Genomic DNA, 19,391 nt, shown 5'->3' with positions numbered 1-19,391 from the left:
AACACAGTGATCACTCAATATTCACATCTCTGACTCTTTTTGCAGTGCAGTACAATTCTCTAAGCCAATAACACGTATGCATATGTAAATGGAACATGGCATACAAAAATACACTCTGGAGCAAGAGAAAACAAGCGTGCTCCATCTTCTATGTGACAACCCTTTAGATATTTGAAGATTGCTATTATGTTTCCTCACACACTCTGCTTTTCCAGGCTAAACATATCCATCTCCCTCAACTGTTCCTCATAAGGCTTGGTTTCCAGAGCCTTGATCATCTTCGTCACCCTCCTCTGCACACGTCCCAGCTTGTCAATACGCTTCTTAAATTTTGGCGCCCAGAACTGGACACAGTATTCCAGGTGTGGTCTGACCAAGGCAGAATAGAGCGGTAACTATTGCTTCCCTTGATCTGCTGCTACATCACATTGTTGACTCATATTAAGCTTGTGATCCAATAAGACCCCAAAATCCTTTCCACATGTACTACTGGCAAGCCAGATTACCACCACGATCCCATCTTATATTTGTGCAGCTGGTTCTTGCCGCCTATGTGCAGAACTTGCATTTCTCCCCTCTGAAATTCATTTTGTTGGTTCTCCAATCTGTTACAGTCATTTTGAATCCCAATTTTGTCTTATACGGCATCAGCTACCCTTCCCAGTTTGGTGTCATCTGCAAATCTGATGAGCATCCCCTCAATTCCTTCATGAAATAACCCTTCAACTTGGTATCTGTTTTCAACAGAGAATCTACTAACCCAGCAGCCTGGGATCGCTTCTCAGAGTTACAACATGATTGCGTCTGCATGTACATAGTTTGGAAAAATTATTTCTTACTTTGTACTTTATTTTCTTTATTGGCATCTGCTTTGCAAACACCTTGGCATGCAATACTCAAAAGGTAAGATTGTTCCATAGTTGTATTGCCCTTCTTTTTTGCAAGGCAAGGAGAGTAAGGTCCCTAACTCCTTGTGTTAGCATTTTAAAGCTAATTTAATGAAGAGCAGAGCAAGTGATAAGATCAAGCACAGTGTTGTCATTGTCAGCAAGTCTTGAGCTACCAAAAGGTTTACAACAAAGGAGATGCACAAGCAAGCACAGGTCCTCTCTTAGTGATGACTGTGCTGCTCATTATCGGCAATTAAGAATTAAAATGCAAAGCTGAGATTCCTACCGGACATCGGGGTCTTGCCATCAGCCAAAGGTCAATTGCTGAACACTTTCAGGGCACAGCTGAATGTTTATTGCTACAGAAACAGATGAACCACAGGGACGTGAACGTCTAAAAAGAATAAATAGGCTGTTATTTAAAAGGGGGCCCAATAATTAAAACAAATAGAATATATTGATTTCTTCAAAATCTGTAATAAAGAATTTGGAATTGAGTTAAGTCAAAACCTACTGGCCACATAATAATTACATATTAATCTGCCATAGGTATTGTGCTGAGCCATACTTAAGTGTAATGTTTCCTCAAGTCCACGTTGAACTACCATTTTGATTACCAACCTAACAGTGAGAGGCTTCTGTTTAAAGGTTATGGAGGCCCTATGGTGATCATTAGGCAGTATGATAGCTCCAATAATCTTAACACATGCCTGGAGAAACATTTTGCTGCAAAAAGATAAATATTATGAGGAAAATCTATGAACAATGCCTTTAAGACATAACTAGCCTTCCCGATATTGATATAGCTGAACTCCCAAGGGCCAGGGAACATGAAAGTTGTAGTTATAACCCAACAACATCTCAAGGGCCACAGGTTGGCCACCCATGAGCTAGGTGATGAGTGACACTGGACCAGAACAACTTGGTCATGCCCCTGTGACCCCATTGGCCACCCCATGCATGAACTCCTAGCTGTTAAGTATGATTGTTTAATTGCGCACTGAAATGGAGGCATGCCTGTATGTATACTGTTGAAAGCTTTTAACACTGGAAAATTCCATTGGGCTATAATGATGCTCTCTCTCTGAGCTCTAACAGGTTGATAATCAACTGTTGTTGTTTTCTGCTCTTTCATGTGAGTGTTTAACCGTAGGCCACACAATTAAGGTATTCAGTTGAAAATCTCCTTTTTGAAGGGAGTTGCCTCTTGGTCTTTTGTTCCCAGCCACAGTGGGAAGAGGATGTGATAAGGACGCATCTCCAGAAGCAGCATAGCCTTAGGCTGGGTGCAGGCTAATGCAAGAGACAGGGCTTTGATTTTTGCTCAGATGGTAATTATGTTATATATTTAAGAATAAAAATCTGTGCTTGAATATGAATATGCCTTCTGGATGTATCATTGATTGTTTTGTACCTGTTTTGAAGGAGTTCTGGTTAGTAAAGCTTTGAATCCTATTTATGGGTCATACTTTGGGATCATATTCCAAAAGGTATGAGCCTTTATGCATCCAGTTGCTTCATGCTGTGAAATATTAATATCTGCTATAGTAGTTACCCTACCAGGTCTAACAGGTGCCAGCTGCCACTGCATCCACACTAGTGGATTGTGCCTGATGGGATGAGATCACCCTATATGCTGTGCCCCCATCCCCTCAATTTCCTATATTCAGCCTGAGAGTTGAGCAACTACCTGTTGACTATGTATGGATTTGTGGCAGTAGCAGACAGTGCAGTGAGGTTGCTCTGCTTACCTGACCTCCTTCCGGATGAGTCACTGCTACATAGTGTGATGGAGAGTGGGAGGGGTGAGGCAGAAGGAGGGATGTGCAGGACAAATATACCAGCAAGAGCACTGGCTTGGCTGCAACCATCACATTTGCCCCAGACTGACCTCACCCATCCCTTCTCCATCATGGGATGCACCAACACTGCGACCAGAGAGATGCCAGATAAGGAGGGCAGCCCCAATGCTGCTCTTATCTTCCAAAGCAATTTTATGCTCCTGTTGGTAAGTAGCCAGAACCAACTGAGCAGATCTCATTTATCTAAGGGACATGTTGCCTTTAATAATTCTAATATTTAGTTAGAGTTATGGCTGCAATGCCCTCGGGTTGCGTTAATTAATGGTCTCTTGTCAGACTATTAATCATCTCTCATGTGGAACTGATTGTGGTCCCAAAAGGTGAATTGCACCTTTCTGAAGGTTTTCATTTTAAAGTTTGAAGCAATGCTAGAAGAGGAATTAATCCAACAGAATCTGGCCAGCATTATAGGCTTATAGCCTCACCTCGTAATATGATGAAAAAGCTTTTTGGGGTGGGGAGAGGAGCTCACCAGACCATCTGGAGATATAATAAATCTGACAGCCATAGCAATCTAAGAATCAAACACAACTTCATTATATTAGGAAAAATGATTTTCTAATTAACTCATGAGGAAACCTTGTGATTCATTCACCCTAATAGAGTTTGAGAGTTCAGACTTCCTCATCAGTGTCATAAAATCATTGTCCCTTATAAATTATCACTTTCTCTAGTCTGCAGAGAAGGAGAGCTTGATAGATTAATAGGGTATTTAAACAGTCTACAGATAACTCTAATAACGATCTTTACATTTTGACATGCACTAATGTAACTAGTTTTAAGCAGTGCTTAAGAAATCTCTTTTGAAGTAAATACAATTTGATTCCGGGGAATCTTCTTCCTTGAAGCTAACTTCAGCATTGGTCTTCACTCTCAAAACAGAAACATTTGTTAACTTTCAGTCCTGCCAATATCAGCAAATGGAGTTTTCCCTCTTGTTAAAACCTCAAGGCAGGTATTGTGTAGTCCTATGGTTGGACAGAATTAAATGCTTTTTGAATATATATACACCGGTATATGTAGAAAATTCACTGGGTCAGAAATAAGGGAACAGTCCCAATTTCTTTACTTCCTTACTAGGAACAGCAACAATAAATATACTTTGTTGTTGAAGATCTTGCATTTGGCCAATTTTAGAATCTTTCAGAAAAAAACAAGACTTACTGATTGCCTATGCAAAGCAAGAGGAGAAATGTATCACCTTCCCAATTAACCTTTGAAAAGCTGTGCTCTACCCACACCTAATGGGGTTCCCAAATTGAAATCAAACATTTTCCCAAAAAAGTAGATAATGCCAACTTCTAATTCTGCTCCTCTAGCAGATGCTACCAACATTAGGGATACATGTAAAGCACACTCAACATCCCCAAGAATCTTGGGGAAGTGTTTAACCCTCACAGATTTACAGTTCTTGGCAACCCTTAAAATATAGTTCCTAGGATTCTTGATGTGTGTGTATGTGTTCAAACATGTTTAAAATGTATGGTGTGTAAGCAGCCTAAGAGTTTACCTTCTTAATCCAGCTCTCCCTTTCTAGATCATAGAGTTGGAAGGGACCCTGAGGATAATATAGTCCAACTCCCTGCAATAGCAAGGAATACGCAGCTGTCCAATATGGGATTCGAACCTGTTACCACCTTGGCATTATCAGCACCACACTCTAACCAACTGAGCTATCCAGCTGGCAGACCAAACTATCCACCTATGTAACAGCAAGCATGAACCCAAAGAATAAAATAAAAAGGTGCCCCAGTCATTTTAAGAGGTTTTTTTTCTAAGCGTTAGCAATGCTGTACTCCCATGAGCCTAGTGTAATACTGTAGCGCAATATATTATCCTGAAATAAAAGAAGGGAATTCCTTGCTATGTGTGTTGTTGGGGTTGTGGGGAACAGAGATCCTTCTGTTCACAACTAAAATTGTATTAGAGAAGACTTCCTGTGCTCATTTATACTGCAAGGAAGCCCACCACTGACTAGAGATAGGTGTTTTTTTTTTTTAAAGGTTCTTAAAAATGATGGCCCAAAGGATCTGTCAGAAAAAACCTTTCTGCTCTTTGAATTTAAATGAATGCAGGGTGAGTGCTGCAGCACTGAGGAAGTGTGGAAGGGAAGCAAAGACACTAAATATTTTAAAAATTAAATGGAACTAAAGGTCAGACAATGACATACTCATGGTAGTGGGAGTTGAGATGGTCCACACCCTCCTGCACTCCAGCTTCTTGCTTCCATTTGCTTGTGTCATGCCAAGGACTGAGGTGAAGAATGGGAGAATCCTGACACAGGCTGCACACACACAATATTCATCCCCCCTCAAAGAATTCTGGGTACTGCCATTTACACCTCAGATTTACAATTTCCATAAACCCTTAAACTTGTAGTGCCCAGAATTCTTTGAGGGGAAAACATGCTTCAAATGAACTTGAAAGGTATAATGTTAATCCTTTCTCCTGCTCTCTGAAGTTTGGGGGCAAATGACAATTTCAAGGCATAGGGTGGGGGGAAACAGTATGGGCAAGGCTATTTAATATATTTGAAACAGCTGTAGAAGTTCAAATTGTATGTATAGCTTGCCCTTCACCAAATGGCCTTAGGACATGCGTTATCCAGTAAGTAGCTAACCATCTTTTTATAATCTCTGTTCTTCTGAGGACATTTTAAAGAATCTTCTCAACAATTCTTTTCCAGCTCATACACCACACACCTGCAGAATGACCTTACTCCATATGTATCGACTTGACTACAGTCGTACCTCATATTGCGTTCGCTGCGGGTTGCAAATGGCACGGGTTATGAACACGCTGAACCTGGAAGTAAAGGAACGGGTTACTTCTGGGTTCGGCAGGTTGCGCATACGCAGACGCGTCAAATGTCACGTGCATGCACAGATGTGCCAAATCGCGACCTGCGCATGCACAGAAGCGGCACTGTGGGTTGTGGACTGCTCAGGATGAGAACGGGGCTCCGGAACGGATCCCGTTCGCATCTAGAGGAGTTGATGCTGTTACAAATGTCACATAATACTTGCTCCACACTTGTAAGGAATCAGCACCTAAACTTTGGAACTCCCTGTCTACTGACACCAGGCAGGCACCTTTGCTGTGCAGTTTGCAATGCTAATTTTAAACATTCTTTTTAGGCAAAGCTATCCAGACACATGTCTAATTTTTTTTAAGTTTACTATTAATTTTATTTATCTGTTAAACTCCTTTAATTACTTGCTTTTAACTGGTAATTTCAATGTTTCTTCTAAACCGCTTAGAGGCTTTATTACAATCAAACAGTATATAAATTTGGTTACCTGAAAATAAACAAATACTGTGTTGGACTCCATCCAAGAAGATGGTCTTGCAATGTAGGAAAATAGAAAACAACAACAACAACAACAACTGGGGCATCTCATCTCTGCAGTTGCATCCTCAACCCAGATTCACCAGAGAAGAAAAGGCGACAGAACTCAAGGTACAAAAGAAGCTGCCCTACACTAAGTCAGATGCATTGATCCATCTTACTCACCATTAACTACACTATTGGCGGTGGATATCCTGTCTGATTTCAAAGCCCTACTTGATGCCAAAAATTGAACTTGGGACATTTTGCATGCAAATCATGTGTGCCAATGCTGCCCCTAAGGCCCTTCCCACAGCCCAGCCCAGTTTGACTGGAACAACACACATGCTTATTGAACACAAACTATCAAAAGGCATCTTCATAAGTACATGACTGTCCTGGACTCCTGGCCTACCTGGCACCAAGTCAGTATGTCAAATCCAAAGTCCAACATTCAGGAAACACAGTCCAGGGTCAATCCAAGTAGCTAAGTCTGAAGTCCAGCAGCCAGGATACAGTCCAGAGCCAAACCCAAAGCACAGCCCCATGGAGGTCCAGGAGCATCCAAACATGGCCAGTTGAGCAGACACAGCCCCTCAGCTTTGCTTCCTTTTTATACTTTGCCTGCTGATTGCAGCATCTGGGCTTGACGAGGCAGGTGACCCTCACCTGTTCCAAGCCTACTCCAGCTGAGGAAGCACACACCTCCTCCCAGAGCTAACGAGCCCCACCTGGCCAGCTAGGGAGCTGGTCTGTGGGTCCTTGCCTGCCTCAGCCTCCTAGACTAGAGCACCTTCCCCACTGCTCCCTATGCCTCAGAGCCCACTTATGGGAACAAGAGCTCCTCTGGCTCTGGGGATGAGTCCTGCTGCTCTGGTTCCTGCACATTGACCCCCACCCTCTTGCTATCCTCCATTAGTCCCAGCTACATCCTTCACCAGGATCCTTTTCCTCTTCCCTGTTGTCCTGCCAGTTCATGACAATGACATATACTGGAGACATTCAGAGCAACGTGATGTTTGATTGTATGTTGCTAACTAAGCATCTGGTTTCCATCACCACAGCCATACTCTCAGTCCAAAGAGCAGAGAGGAAATGTCCTGCTGCTTGTTAAACATTTTGAAAGCACTCACCTATTTCCCTGGCATTCCCCTTTGGTATGCTGACTCTCCTGTGTCTCATACTTCGCCAAGGTGATTTAACAGCCCATCTAGAGGACATAGTGAACTTACTGTTGGCTTTGTACAACTTTTCTTGGATAGATTGGGAAGGAGATGTCTTGGCTGGAAGAGTGATGTAGGCCTCACAAAAATGAGAACAGACTGTTGTGTGCAGCCCAATCTCTGCAGGTTTTGGTTTCCTTAGAATGAAAGTTGTTGGAGAGTGTGGTTTCAGTTACACATATATAATGTTTGACCACAGGACGGAGGGGCTCACAGCATTCCTCATTAGAGTTCTAGGAAAACCCCCAGCAAGACATGTCTCTGTCTCTCCAGCTTCCAGCATCAAACAAAACTACTGTAATACAAACTCTGGCTATCATTCTTCTACCTTACAAGGTGATGTAACTTCCAACTAGGTGAGGGGGTAGGTTACCCCAATCTCTATGGCAGCAGGGCAACATTTTCTAATGTAAATAGTGGTGCTTAACCATGAATTTAACAAAGGAACTGGTTTGGCTGCTTTCCTGTCATAGAGCCTAACTCCACATGCACAGGTATCATTCAGGTTGATCCCTCAAACCATAACACTACCTAAGTATTTCTTATATATCAAGGTACAGGACTAGAGTCTGATTGACTGAAGTGGTATTGGTTGGAACATGGCGGCCAGGTCCCCTACACACACAGCCTCCTTTCACAAGGCTGTTGAAACTGCAACACCCACATAACACAGAAGCTGTTGAATTTCAAGGCCCCCCTTTAAGGTTTTTCTATGGGGCAAACAGAGGACTGTCCCCTGACAGCCCTTCAAGCAGAGGACTGCTTCTAAGTCCTTTACAGAGCACAGTTGTCAAAAGTCTCCAAGTCTGAAATGGAAGCTGAAATCCTGCTTTAGATAGAAGCCCTGCACTGCTGACCCAGGCAGGTTGTTCTGACAGCAACTTGCCATTGTCTCTTCTTCCAATACGACACTGGGATTGTCAGGGTCAGCTCTTCCCCGCCGGAAGAGCAGGCAGTCTCCCGGGGCAGCAAAATAATGAGCAGCTGCTTATTGTTAGGAGCATACGCAAGATATATGGAGTGGGAAGGTTTAAGCAGCAATCCAGCCCAATCCCAGGAGCTCATCTTGGAAAGCATAATATGGCAAAGCATAATATAAACAGATCATTTGTCAACATTATTGCTTTGGGGTATACTTCTGTGTATACCTCAACTTTTCCGAAAGAGGTAGATATCTGCTCCTCTAATCTTTGAGCCCTGCTCCCCTTTTTGCCACTCCAAGTAAAGCTAATACAATTAGGTTGAAGAGGTTTTATTTCTGAATTCATAAGAAGAGTCTGCTGGATCAGGCCAATGGCCTATCTAGGTCAGCATCCTGTTCTCACAGTGGCCACTCAGATGCTGGTGGGAAGCAGCATCAGAGCACAAGAACACTGTCCTCTCCTGTGGTTTACAGACATTCATTCGGATTGTTAGATATTCATTCAAATTCATCCAGATGTCTGGCCTAAGTAACTGAATCGTAGTTGATCGTTGTGGAAAGTGAACAGACAAGTGACAACTGGGGTGACAAGTGTTGCAATATTCACCACGTGGAGGTTAGGGGTTGGAATCAGCCAAAGCATAGTGATCAGGGACAGAGCAGGGAGGATGACCCAGCAGTGTGTGGAGGGGACGTGAGGACAGGCTTGTGATTGTGCCCAAGTGTGCCCTAAACATGTTCTGCTGGCACCATCTCCGTTACCTTTTGTGCATCAGGCAAGGTCTGTTCTGTTGTCTTGTGCACATAATAGTTTTAAAGATCCTTTTAATGTTTCAGCTGTTCTTTTTATCTGCCGGCTTGATCCTTTTTACCTTTGTGGGTTTGATTGTTTACATTTATTTTATTCAAAACAAAATTAAAAATTAAAAAATCCTTCCAGTAGCATCTTAGAGACCAACTAAATTTGTTCTTGGTATGAGCTTTCGTGTGCATGCACATTTCTTCAGATTTATTTTATTGATGACGATAAGCCCTCTTGCCCACGCTGAAAGGTGGGGTACACAGCCTCCATTTGCTTATCTATCCATCCACTTTGTTTCCTCACTGTGTGAGGAAATAATGACTGAATGGCATTTGGAGAGCTAGTAAGGTATAAAGGCTGAGAGTGCATTTAGTTATCAGGTCTGTGTTCAGTATCATAAAGAACTGAGAGGAGTCCAGACTCCAGGGATACTTAAAAAAAATATTTTTATAAGTTGTGTGTCCTTGTTTCTCAATTTGATCCTTTTACATGGTTTTTTATGTTTTGTGGGATTTTATGCATTGTGATTTGCCATTATTTTTATTGACGATAGTTTAAGAATTATTTATTGTAACTGATAACTGATTATTCCATAGATCCCTATGGAAACATTGCTGTGTGACATTAAAAAAATATGTGCACATTCCCCACTCGGGTTCATTTTTGTTCCATTATGCTGACCTTGAGGGTTTTTGAACAGCCCACAATTCATTGTGATGCTGTTTGTGGATAGGACAAGTATGTGCTGTGATCATAGCTATACTCACACCCTGAATGGACCATGTATACACAGACATTTGTGAACTACACTGGTATTGCAAGTTGCAATGGGCTTCTTCAGAAAAAAATGAGAGTTGCCACTAGCATATGCCTCATTGAGTTTGAGACAACCCAGGTGTGACTTTTCTTTGGGGGGGGGGCATAGACTGTGCTTGCACATCCCATATACTGTATTACTTTTGATTCTGGTGCTCTGGTGTCTTCTGTGTCACTCAGGTGGCTCCTTCACATGCATGCATACTTTTTACTGCCCCCTCCCTTGGTGCCTTCCAGATCTTTATCGGAAATGCTACCTGCTCCAGAGGCGAATAGGTTTTGCTGGTGGTGCTGTAGCATCTTAGGACACAGTACAGTGAAACATGTACTGGAAATCCCCCGAGGAGGTATTCTTCCCTCTCTCCCTTCTCCCAGAGGCATCAACCAGGAGTTTTTTAATGAGGCAGTGAGCTGGCGCCCTTGTCCCTGCAGGTATCTTGCAGCAGCCATTAATTTACTCTTGTTCCTGTGCAAGGAGATTTTGCTAGCCATTAGCAGAAGCCAGATGGCGTTTTCATACTAATGAGACTTTGCATTCTAGAGGAACAGAGACCAACCTCTGATTCCACAGGTATTTCTTTCTTAGAAGCCTTGTCAGCCAAAGCAGCAGGGACAGTGCTTTAATTTTTTGCCTGTGTCATGCACATTTGCACATGATACATAGCGCCTTGGCAGGACGCTCTTTTTGAAATTGACGTGTTCAGGGTGTAGATGGCATTGCTTCATTGTGCTACAGCTGGTACAGTATCTGAAGTATCCCTGAGTACTGAGCCACTTTTTCAGATGTGCTCATCATGAGTGGTCATTTTTAACACGTCTACAGAAAATGGTTGTCGTGTTCAATGGCAAAGAATGACAATTAATATTATTGTCCAAAGCTAGTTCTAAGAATTGAAGGTTAGGATGAAGTTTATTCTTGTATTACTTTTCAGCCCCCCAAAAAAGGCTTTCTCAAAGTAGGGCACATTAGGTTAGGATATAACACCTCAAACAACACAGTCCCCCACCCCTAGCAACCAAGTGTTCACATTCAAACTACAGTGGTGCCTCGCAAGACGAAATTAATTCGTTCTGCGAGTGCTGTCGTCTAGCGAAAATTTCGTCTTGCGAAGCACGGATGGGGGAAGCGCGGTTTGACGGAAAAAAAACGCGAAAATTGTTCGTCTTGCGAGTCACCCTTTTGTTAACGAATGCCTTTCGTCTAGCCAGTTTTTCGTCTAGCGAGGCATTCGTCTTGTGAGGTACCACTGTATGTTATAATGAGCATACTGCCTACTTCTGTTTTGAACAGCAAAACTTGCGAAAAGTTCTGCACCCACAGCCCATTTTGACATGTTCCTATCTGCCCCACACCAAACCAGGGCAACTTCCATCCCTTGCAATAGAGGCCCGGTGATTTGTCATACCTTTGTACTAGCCAAATCAATGAAAAACAGAGCCTGGAGAGGCAGAACAAATATAACTTGTACACCAAACAATGTTTTTAGGGTTTATTTTAATCTGCTAACATCCAGTCTCGATCTAGACAAAAAAGAAAAGGGAAAAAAACCACAATTAGACGACTGTTCCTTTTACTTTGCTTTGTCCATTTTCGTCACAGGTTTTGAGAAGAAAAGGAAACAGGCTTCCTTTTCATTAACACTTTTTTTAAAAAAAGAAAGAAAGAAAGATGTGATAAATAAATATATAAAGCTTTAAATGTTGCTTCATTCAAATTAAACATTGCTTTTAGTTCCTGCAGCGAACATGCAGACCTTACAGATTCAGTCCACTGGAAAAAACAACTGTTGGGATCTTCTCTCAGTTACTGTTGATCAGAAGATCCTGTTCTGAGAGCTCAAGTGGGAGGAAAAAATAGGGAGGGACTTGGTTTAGAGAGATCATAAGTAGCACTCTGTTCCTCGGCAGAGAAAAACACTCAAGGAAGGGAAATGGGATTCTGTGTGTGGATTGTCCATGCTGTTCCTGGTGCTTCTTAGGCAGTGATGGGGAAAGCAAGGACTACATGAGCAAAGCAAGCAACATGACATAAGATAGATCTCATTTGATTCCAAGAGTATTTATGTTGGCAAAGCCTGGCGACGCCTGAGGGTTTGCCCAGCGATTAACACAGGAGTATAGGAACTTCACAGTGAAAGTGTTTTCAAAAAGCACTTTAAAAGCAGTTTGAAAGAGGCAATAAAAATAAGTTAAAAACATACTCCAACATGTACAAAACAAATCATCCTTTGAAAATAATTTTAACATAATTTTTTTTTCATAGCATGGCTCCCAAGTTCAGCATGTAGAAGGAGCACCTGAGAAAGGGGAAGAGAAATGTAGAAACCACAGAGAAAAGTGTGGGGTGGGGCAGAGGCTCGTTTGCATATAATGCCCTTCAGATTTTATTGGAAACCAAAACATTCACTGAGGGTAGAGCAAAATGATAACAAAAGAAGAAGAAAACCCAGCCTCTTTTCAATGGATCAGCGCATGAGTGCATGCAGTCAACTCCTGGTGACAATTATTTGGTTGGGTAATTGCTCTGTGCTTTAAGGGACTTTAATTCAACCCTTGAATTTGTTTCTGCTAGTGTGATGTGATAATGCATCATTCAACAAAGAGGAAAACTGAGCAGAGCTACGATCTGAAGCATATGCTTTGTAAAACAGTGGAGGGAACGAACAGTAGGAGGATTTTCCGTGGTGCTGGCGTCAATTAGTTACCTTTCATCATTAACTATGAAGAGCTGCATGGCTGAAATGGATTTTAAGGCATTATAGCACCAGCCGGAGCCTGGTCAGAACTATTCTGGAGCATCTGCAAGTTTCAATGAAGCTGACATTCCCATTATGATTAAGGCGCATAACTTACTTCCAGTTTTGACACTTTAGCACTAAATTGTGAAAGTTCTGACCTGCCTCTCTCCTAGACAGGTACATGTCTTCATGAGACAGCCTCATGGGGAAACTGCACAGTGCAAAGTGTGCTATTAGCCATGCCTGCTGAGGGATCAGAGTGGGCTGAATGGGGATGTGCACTGCAGGTGTCAGGTGTTGCAAGTGCACCTGGTCCCCAAGGAAAGCTATTTGCAGACACTCGGAACATCCTTGTTGGTGATATAGTCAGCCTAAAACCCAAATGAGCATGTCTTTCAAATTGCCTAAGGAGAAGTACCTTGAAAGTGGGGCTTGGGTCATTCTGTGTATGTCATTGTGACCCTTTGCTGTAATAGTTCAGAGGCTGCACAAATCAAGCAATCTATGGTTTGGCCTAGTGTCTTCCTGCCACCCAGGATCCAGGCAAGGTATTAGTAGAGATGCTGCAAAGCTTTGCAGGCTACACCTTCTTCCTTGGATCAGAACAGACATGTGCTGGCCAGAATGCTGCTGAGGAGTGGAGAAGAAACATAGAGAGCTGCCTTAAAGCAGGTCAAACTTATTTGTCCATTTAGCCCACTGTCTACTTTGTGTTTGGCAACAGGCAGAGGACCTTCCCATCACCTGTTTCCCCCCCTAAAAAGTAGAAATTCCAGAGGTTGAACCAGGGACCTTCTGCATGGATCTACCACTGAGCTAAGGTTGCTTCCCATGTTGATGTCTTGCTGAGCTGGAATCCCATAGGATCCTGGACCAACACTGGCCTTTATTCTCTCATGTTCTGCGTGCATGTGTTGGAATTGCCATTGCCCTCCATAAGCTCTTATATCCAGACAGACCCAGGAGGAAGTGAGGTCCATAGCTTACCAGGTTGCACCGCAATCTAATATTGCATGGACCTCCTCTGACTTGGTTTGCTTGTTGCACAGATGGATTGCTCCTGAGTGCAGGGAGAGTGAGAAAAGCCCAGTTGTACCAATCCCCATAAAGCTTTCAGCTTTTTAGCAGCAGAGGAACCACCCAAATGGATCAGGCCAATGGTCCATCTACCGGTAGCCTAGTATCTTGGTTTCCAGTGACCAGCCAGCTGCTTCTGAGAAGCCCACAAGCAGGACAGTAGGCCAATTGCATTCAACTGCAAATTGTATTCGGGGGCCAGCTGCTTCTGAACCTGGAAGTTCTATTTATGTATCCTGACTAGGAGGCGTTGTCTCATTCTCTATTATAGTGTTGGCCAACATGATGTCCTCAAGATATTTTTGGACTCACAACTCCGATCAGATTTGAACACTGATCCTGCTGGCTGAGGCTGATGGGAACTGAAATCCAAAAACATTTGAAGGGCATCATGTTGGCTACCCCTCCTGTATACGGGCAGAAGAATCAGTGCAGGCACCACAGCAAATGTAAGACACAAAAATAAAAAGCAAAGGCAGCAGCAGTTCTTCTGGCTACTTAATACCTCTTTTTGTGAAGATTTATTCGCTCCAACTTTTATTTTTAGTACAACCACTATTAGGAAAAGCTTCCCTCAGCATCATCCTGCATTGTTACTCACTGGAAAGCATTCTTAACAATGCTTTCTTCTGGAAATGGTTTTTCATGGAAGCCGTTTGGAGCAAAGGGCCAATGAAAGGGCTCTGAAGGAACAAACACAATACCTTTAAAGTACATTCAAAGCACACTGTTTCCCTCAAAGTATTCTGGGCACTGTATTACCCCACACAAAATTACAATTCCCAACAACCCTTAATAAACTACAATACCCAGAATTCTTTGAGAGGGGAAATACACTTCAAATGAGCTTCAAAAGTGTACATGCTTTAAATGTGTGTACACAGCCTGTGATAGATCAGACCCTAGACTAGCAAAACATTTTCTGTAAAAACAAGATATATTAGATGTGTTGTCTATCGACCATCACTGCAAAACTATTTCTCAATCACTTTCAGTGTGACTTTAGGTGGTTGGCTGACACAACTAAATCTCCTGCTTACTGTCTTAAGGACTGCAATAGTGGAAAGCTACGAGCATTGGGGGGAGAGGTTTGTAAAGAGCTAGAAGTGTTTTTCTGCAGTAGCCACTCATATGGCTGAATACAGATGTTGATTTTCGGTGGCTGCAGTAGATACTTGCAAGACTCCTCTGGCACCAAGACTGCAAACATTATACACTGTTGCTGTCAACACAGGAAAAGTTCAGGAAATGACACGGGAGGTGAAAGGGTGGAAACACTATCCACCAAAATGTGGAAATCCATCAATGCTTAAAGCCCCCAAGAACATTTGGTGTCCGATTGGTGTCCGAGCAAAGTCTCTATGACACTCTTTTCTTCTCAGCCCTCGAGAAAGCCACAGACCAGTTTCCCTTCTGCCTCCTGCACTCTATTACAGCTTCTTAGCCTTTTAGCTGCATCCTGAGTTCCTTCAGTAGTACCTAGGCTTTTAAGTTCAAATTGTGACATGCCTACTAGTAAGCCTTTTTGTAATGGTTTAAGATGAATGCTTTTTGATTTGTAAACAGGAAAATTCAGGGGAAGGAGATAATATATCAAAGCTGGGACTTGAAATGGGGAACCCCTCCACCAGCTGCAAGTATGGTGGTCTAAGCAGAAATGATCACCCACCTACTCACCTTCCTTGGGTAGGTTTAAGGGAAGCTGATGAAACAACATTAAGTAGTTTTATTTCCATAGTCTGTTCTTAAAAAAACAATGTTACACAAAGGAAATGTTGGAGAAAGACTACCACTGATCTCCCCCTAAGATATCCACAGGCAAGATCCATTAAGGTTTACTCAGGTTGTTGTGGAAATTAAATTTAGGCACAACAAACAAAACACTCCACTTTTATCCTTAACCACACAAAATGCGGAAGCAGAGTTTGGCCTTTGGAACCTGCTACCAATTGTGCAAAGTATAACACAGCAGGCTCTCCAGTCTTCACACTATGAATATGGATTAGCTGCTGCAACCATTTTTATATTATAGATCCATAACTATGAATGCACAGTCGAAAGCCTTTAGGTAAAGCTACATGCTCTGCATACAGAACAGCTGCTTCTTCATAGCACACATACGTTTGTGGGAAAAGGGAATGTGAAATAGCATTTGCTTTTGTTTTTAAAGAGTTTCTTTAGTTACAGAAATGCACAGGTGTCCTGGGAATTTAGCAAACTGCCATTCATCCCCAAATGTAGGATTTTTAACCTGCAGCTTCCTCTACCCAAAATAATGCTTTAAAAAACCCCAAAATAACTAGGATGAGATAGTTTTCCTTTCCTAAACCTCAAGGGCATCTTTTTAGCCAGCTGTGCACACTCAGAGAACAGGAAGGCCTTATTTCTAGAAATACTGCCAGGCCCACACAAGGCCCACACTAGCATTGATTGACAAATAGATCTGGCAAAGTACTTAAGAACTTGCGCATTTTTCAGTGTGGGGTAATCAGGAGCACCTGGGTATTTGGGCTGATCAGAGAAACAATGAAAGAAATGGACAGGTTTTTCAATCAGCCTGCGTGGGGTGGGATTTTTTTTTTTTTTACTGGGTTTTTAATTTCCATATCACTCCAAGTCCCTTTTCACTGACTGGCTGTAGAGAATGCGTAGACATAACAAGCTCTGTGTGCTTAATCAGGCAGGCTTCTATACAAGAGACATAGCTTCCCTCCTTCTGGGTAAAAACATACACACACACACTACAGTTTGGAACCCAAAGCTTTGGCAACTGTGCAAACGAGTAGCCTAGGAAGAGGGAAATCCATTACAAACCATGGGAAATGACAGTGCTTCTTTGTGAACAAGTATATCAGCCTCTCTTTCTATATTTCCAGTTTTCTCTTCGATACATAGCAAGTCCATCCTTTGAGCATCAACCTAACTGCCAGCTTATTCCGACTTCATCTACAACCTAGTCATCTGCATCCTACGGAACAGGGAAGAAAGGTGACAAACACAGCTTGCTTGAGCCCCCCCCCACTTTCAGAAAGGCTTAGTACAAAAGAAAGACGCATGCTTTGGGTGGAGATCAAATTATCACTTGATGCTCTCCAAACAAAACTTAATGTAAAAAAAGAGAGAGGAAAAGGGATTATTATGGTTATTAAAGGCTGGAAAAGAACACCAGACAGTGCCTGAAGCAGAGAATCAGTCATAATGCCCAGTTTTCCAAATGCTACAGCATTGTTAAAATAAGACAAAGGCAAGGCAGGCTTTGCCCATCCTGGAAAACAGTGGTAGGCAATACTGCCTCTTAAGTTCAACAAAGCAGCACTCCTACAGCTGGTGGATGCAATGCAGCAAATGTTAGTTGCTTCTAAATCCCATTGAAATCAATTGAGTTGGTGCCCAGTTGAACGCTTAAAGTGAAGCCCTATACTCTATACCACTTGTGGGCATTGAGAACAGCATGGAATGCCAAACAATGAGCATTTTGAATATGTAATATCTGTGCCAATTTAAATAAAATGCCTTCCCACTGGAAGCAAAGAGTGTTTTGAAGCATAAACATAAGCAAGAAAACAGCCAGCAACGTGGTGATCAACAGTTTGCAGGGAACATCATAGACCACCTCCTTTTAAATGTTAGGGATTGGTGTACACCCCCTGTTATTTCTAGGAAACGACATTTTCACGAATATGTGATAAGAACCCATGTTTGCTTTTATATGGGATTTAGTAGTTAGCATTTGAATAACTGCCCACGAGGTAAAAGCTGAGAATATTTGTGCACAAATCCACCGGTTGTTTTGGTAGTGCAGTGTGTGGGACTGGGAGTGTGTGCATGCAGGTAAACCAGTGCCATGTATTCAAACTTCTGTGCTTGATATGCGGTCCAGGCTGTATTTTGCTTCCTTGAATGTTTCTCTTTCCCAACTTTCCCTTTCCCTTACTGATTGCTTGTTTTGATACTGTTCTGTTCTTTTTGACCATGGTTTTCCATTTGAAGCCAAGCAGCTGAAACTGGAGGGAAGTCACTGTCTGGCAAATTCGCTGCCATTTATTATGACTTTCGCAATTGAAAACCTCGCTTGAGCAAGGGAGAAAAGCATTTGACATTTTTGAGGATCAAATTACTCTTGCCAAGGGAGAACAGTGGTTACAAAGCTGCTATCCATGACCTCTAGATTTGCATCTAGGAGGATATAAAACATTACACTGTATTTGGCATCAGAGCTGGGGGACCTACACTTGTGCATTTTAAACTCTGAGCTCTCTAGGATTGATTCCTTAATATTTTTTTGTTTTATTTTATTTTATTTTATTAAGAACCCCATTGGTCTTATAAGAAACAGTAAAAAGACCCTTTGTTTATAGAAGCATTCTACCTTCTGTTTTACAGACCGTTTTTTTGTTTTTAAATAAGAGTTGCTGTTTTTAATTCCATGTTCTTTTATTATGGAAACCCTAAAATCTTGTTCTCAGTATAAAATTCCGTCAAGGCTACCACTTCTCTATAATATGGCTCATGTAGTCCTCAGTAGGCAAGCGCCCTTGCTCTTCCGTCTCTTCCTTGGGAAGTGCCTCATTAGACCGGTGAAGAAGCCTCTCTTCCCGATTCTTTATCCTCTGCTCCATCCTCTCCAGCTGCCGCTTGTACTGGTATCGCTGTTGGAAGAGGTCTTTTGCATAGTCGTACAGCTGCATGTCCAAGTCATTAAGTTCTTCGATCCTCCTTATGGTGTTGTTGTCTACTTCTACTCCACCTGCCCTTGTGCTGTTGTACTGCATGAACGGCCTGATGAATTTCAGATTGAAAGTTCTCTCAAACAAGTACTGTGTTTTCCTCTGGAACTCTGTCAAGCCAAAAAAGGCCATGTCTCTGAGATTCTTCTTAGCACTCTCCAGCAGTATTTGTGCTCGCTTGTTTTCTGGTATGAAGGACATATTATAGCAACCCACCAAGCTCAGGTCAGCCAACATCCTCACTTGGCGATTGTTGGCTAAGTTATATGGGCAATCCATGAATTCCTGAAGAGTACAGCCTGACCAGTCTGTGCCTTCATAGCATGATGGCAGCTCTTCGGGAGTTGGTGTCCGGCCATCACACATGTGCAAGGATGTTTTCCAGGTGGCTCCTCGTTGGACGTGCCTCCATTCGCTGAGGTAACGGGATACAGGATCTCTCAGCAGAGTGATGTAATAAAACTTCCTGTAAGAAAGAAGAATTGTATGTAAGGATTCCATACACATCGTAATATAACTATTTGGCGCTCTGAGGCCCAGCGTATATAGAAGATGGGACAATAATCAATGAGGTGCTTTGTGTGGGAAATTGCAGTCAAATATAACTATGCATGAGTGGAAATTGGTGCATGAAAGGGTTAAGACAATAGAGAATTCTTTGGTTATTTACTCCCCAAACAGGGATTCATATTTCCCCCACACAGTTTGCACATGTTCAGCCATAAACTATTGCTGTAAGCAGCATGCTGGTGCACACTGCACAACCATGCACACTTCACTCCTCACTCACTCATCCATGTGTCCAGTCAGGATAAAACAAACCAGAGTGCTGGTTTAGCATAATATATGAACCAGTGCTCGTGGTTTGCTTCTTCCAGACAATCTATGGGTAGCAAGTCAAGAATAAGCTTTGGTTTCCACTTATCATGGTTTGCACTTAATGCTTAATGTGAAGCTGAGCAGCATGCACCAGCAGACTGCAGCTTCATAGAAAACCATAGTTTAT

General features: G+C 42.4%; 1 protein-coding gene across 1 annotated transcript in view; it reads right to left on the bottom strand.

Moving 5' to 3' along the window:
* Positions 1 to 17,673: 17,673 nt before the first annotated feature.
* Positions 17,674 to 19,391, bottom strand: part of HS6ST1 (heparan sulfate 6-O-sulfotransferase 1) — a 181,491-nt gene continuing 179,773 nt past the window's right edge. Inside the window, exon 2 of the mRNA XM_033149961.1 lies at positions 17,674 to 18,851. Within this exon, the coding sequence (XP_033005852.1) occupies positions 18,143 to 18,851 (709 nt within the window). The 3' untranslated portion in view covers positions 17,674 to 18,142. The remainder of the gene's footprint in view (positions 18,852 to 19,391) is intronic.

This window comes from Lacerta agilis, chromosome 5 (genome assembly GCF_009819535.1).
Source record: "Lacerta agilis isolate rLacAgi1 chromosome 5, rLacAgi1.pri, whole genome shotgun sequence".
NCBI classification, from domain to species: Eukaryota; Metazoa; Chordata; class Lepidosauria; order Squamata; family Lacertidae; genus Lacerta; species Lacerta agilis.
Note: the sequence above shows the minus strand (reverse complement) of the source record. Positions and strands in the feature narration are given on the sequence as shown.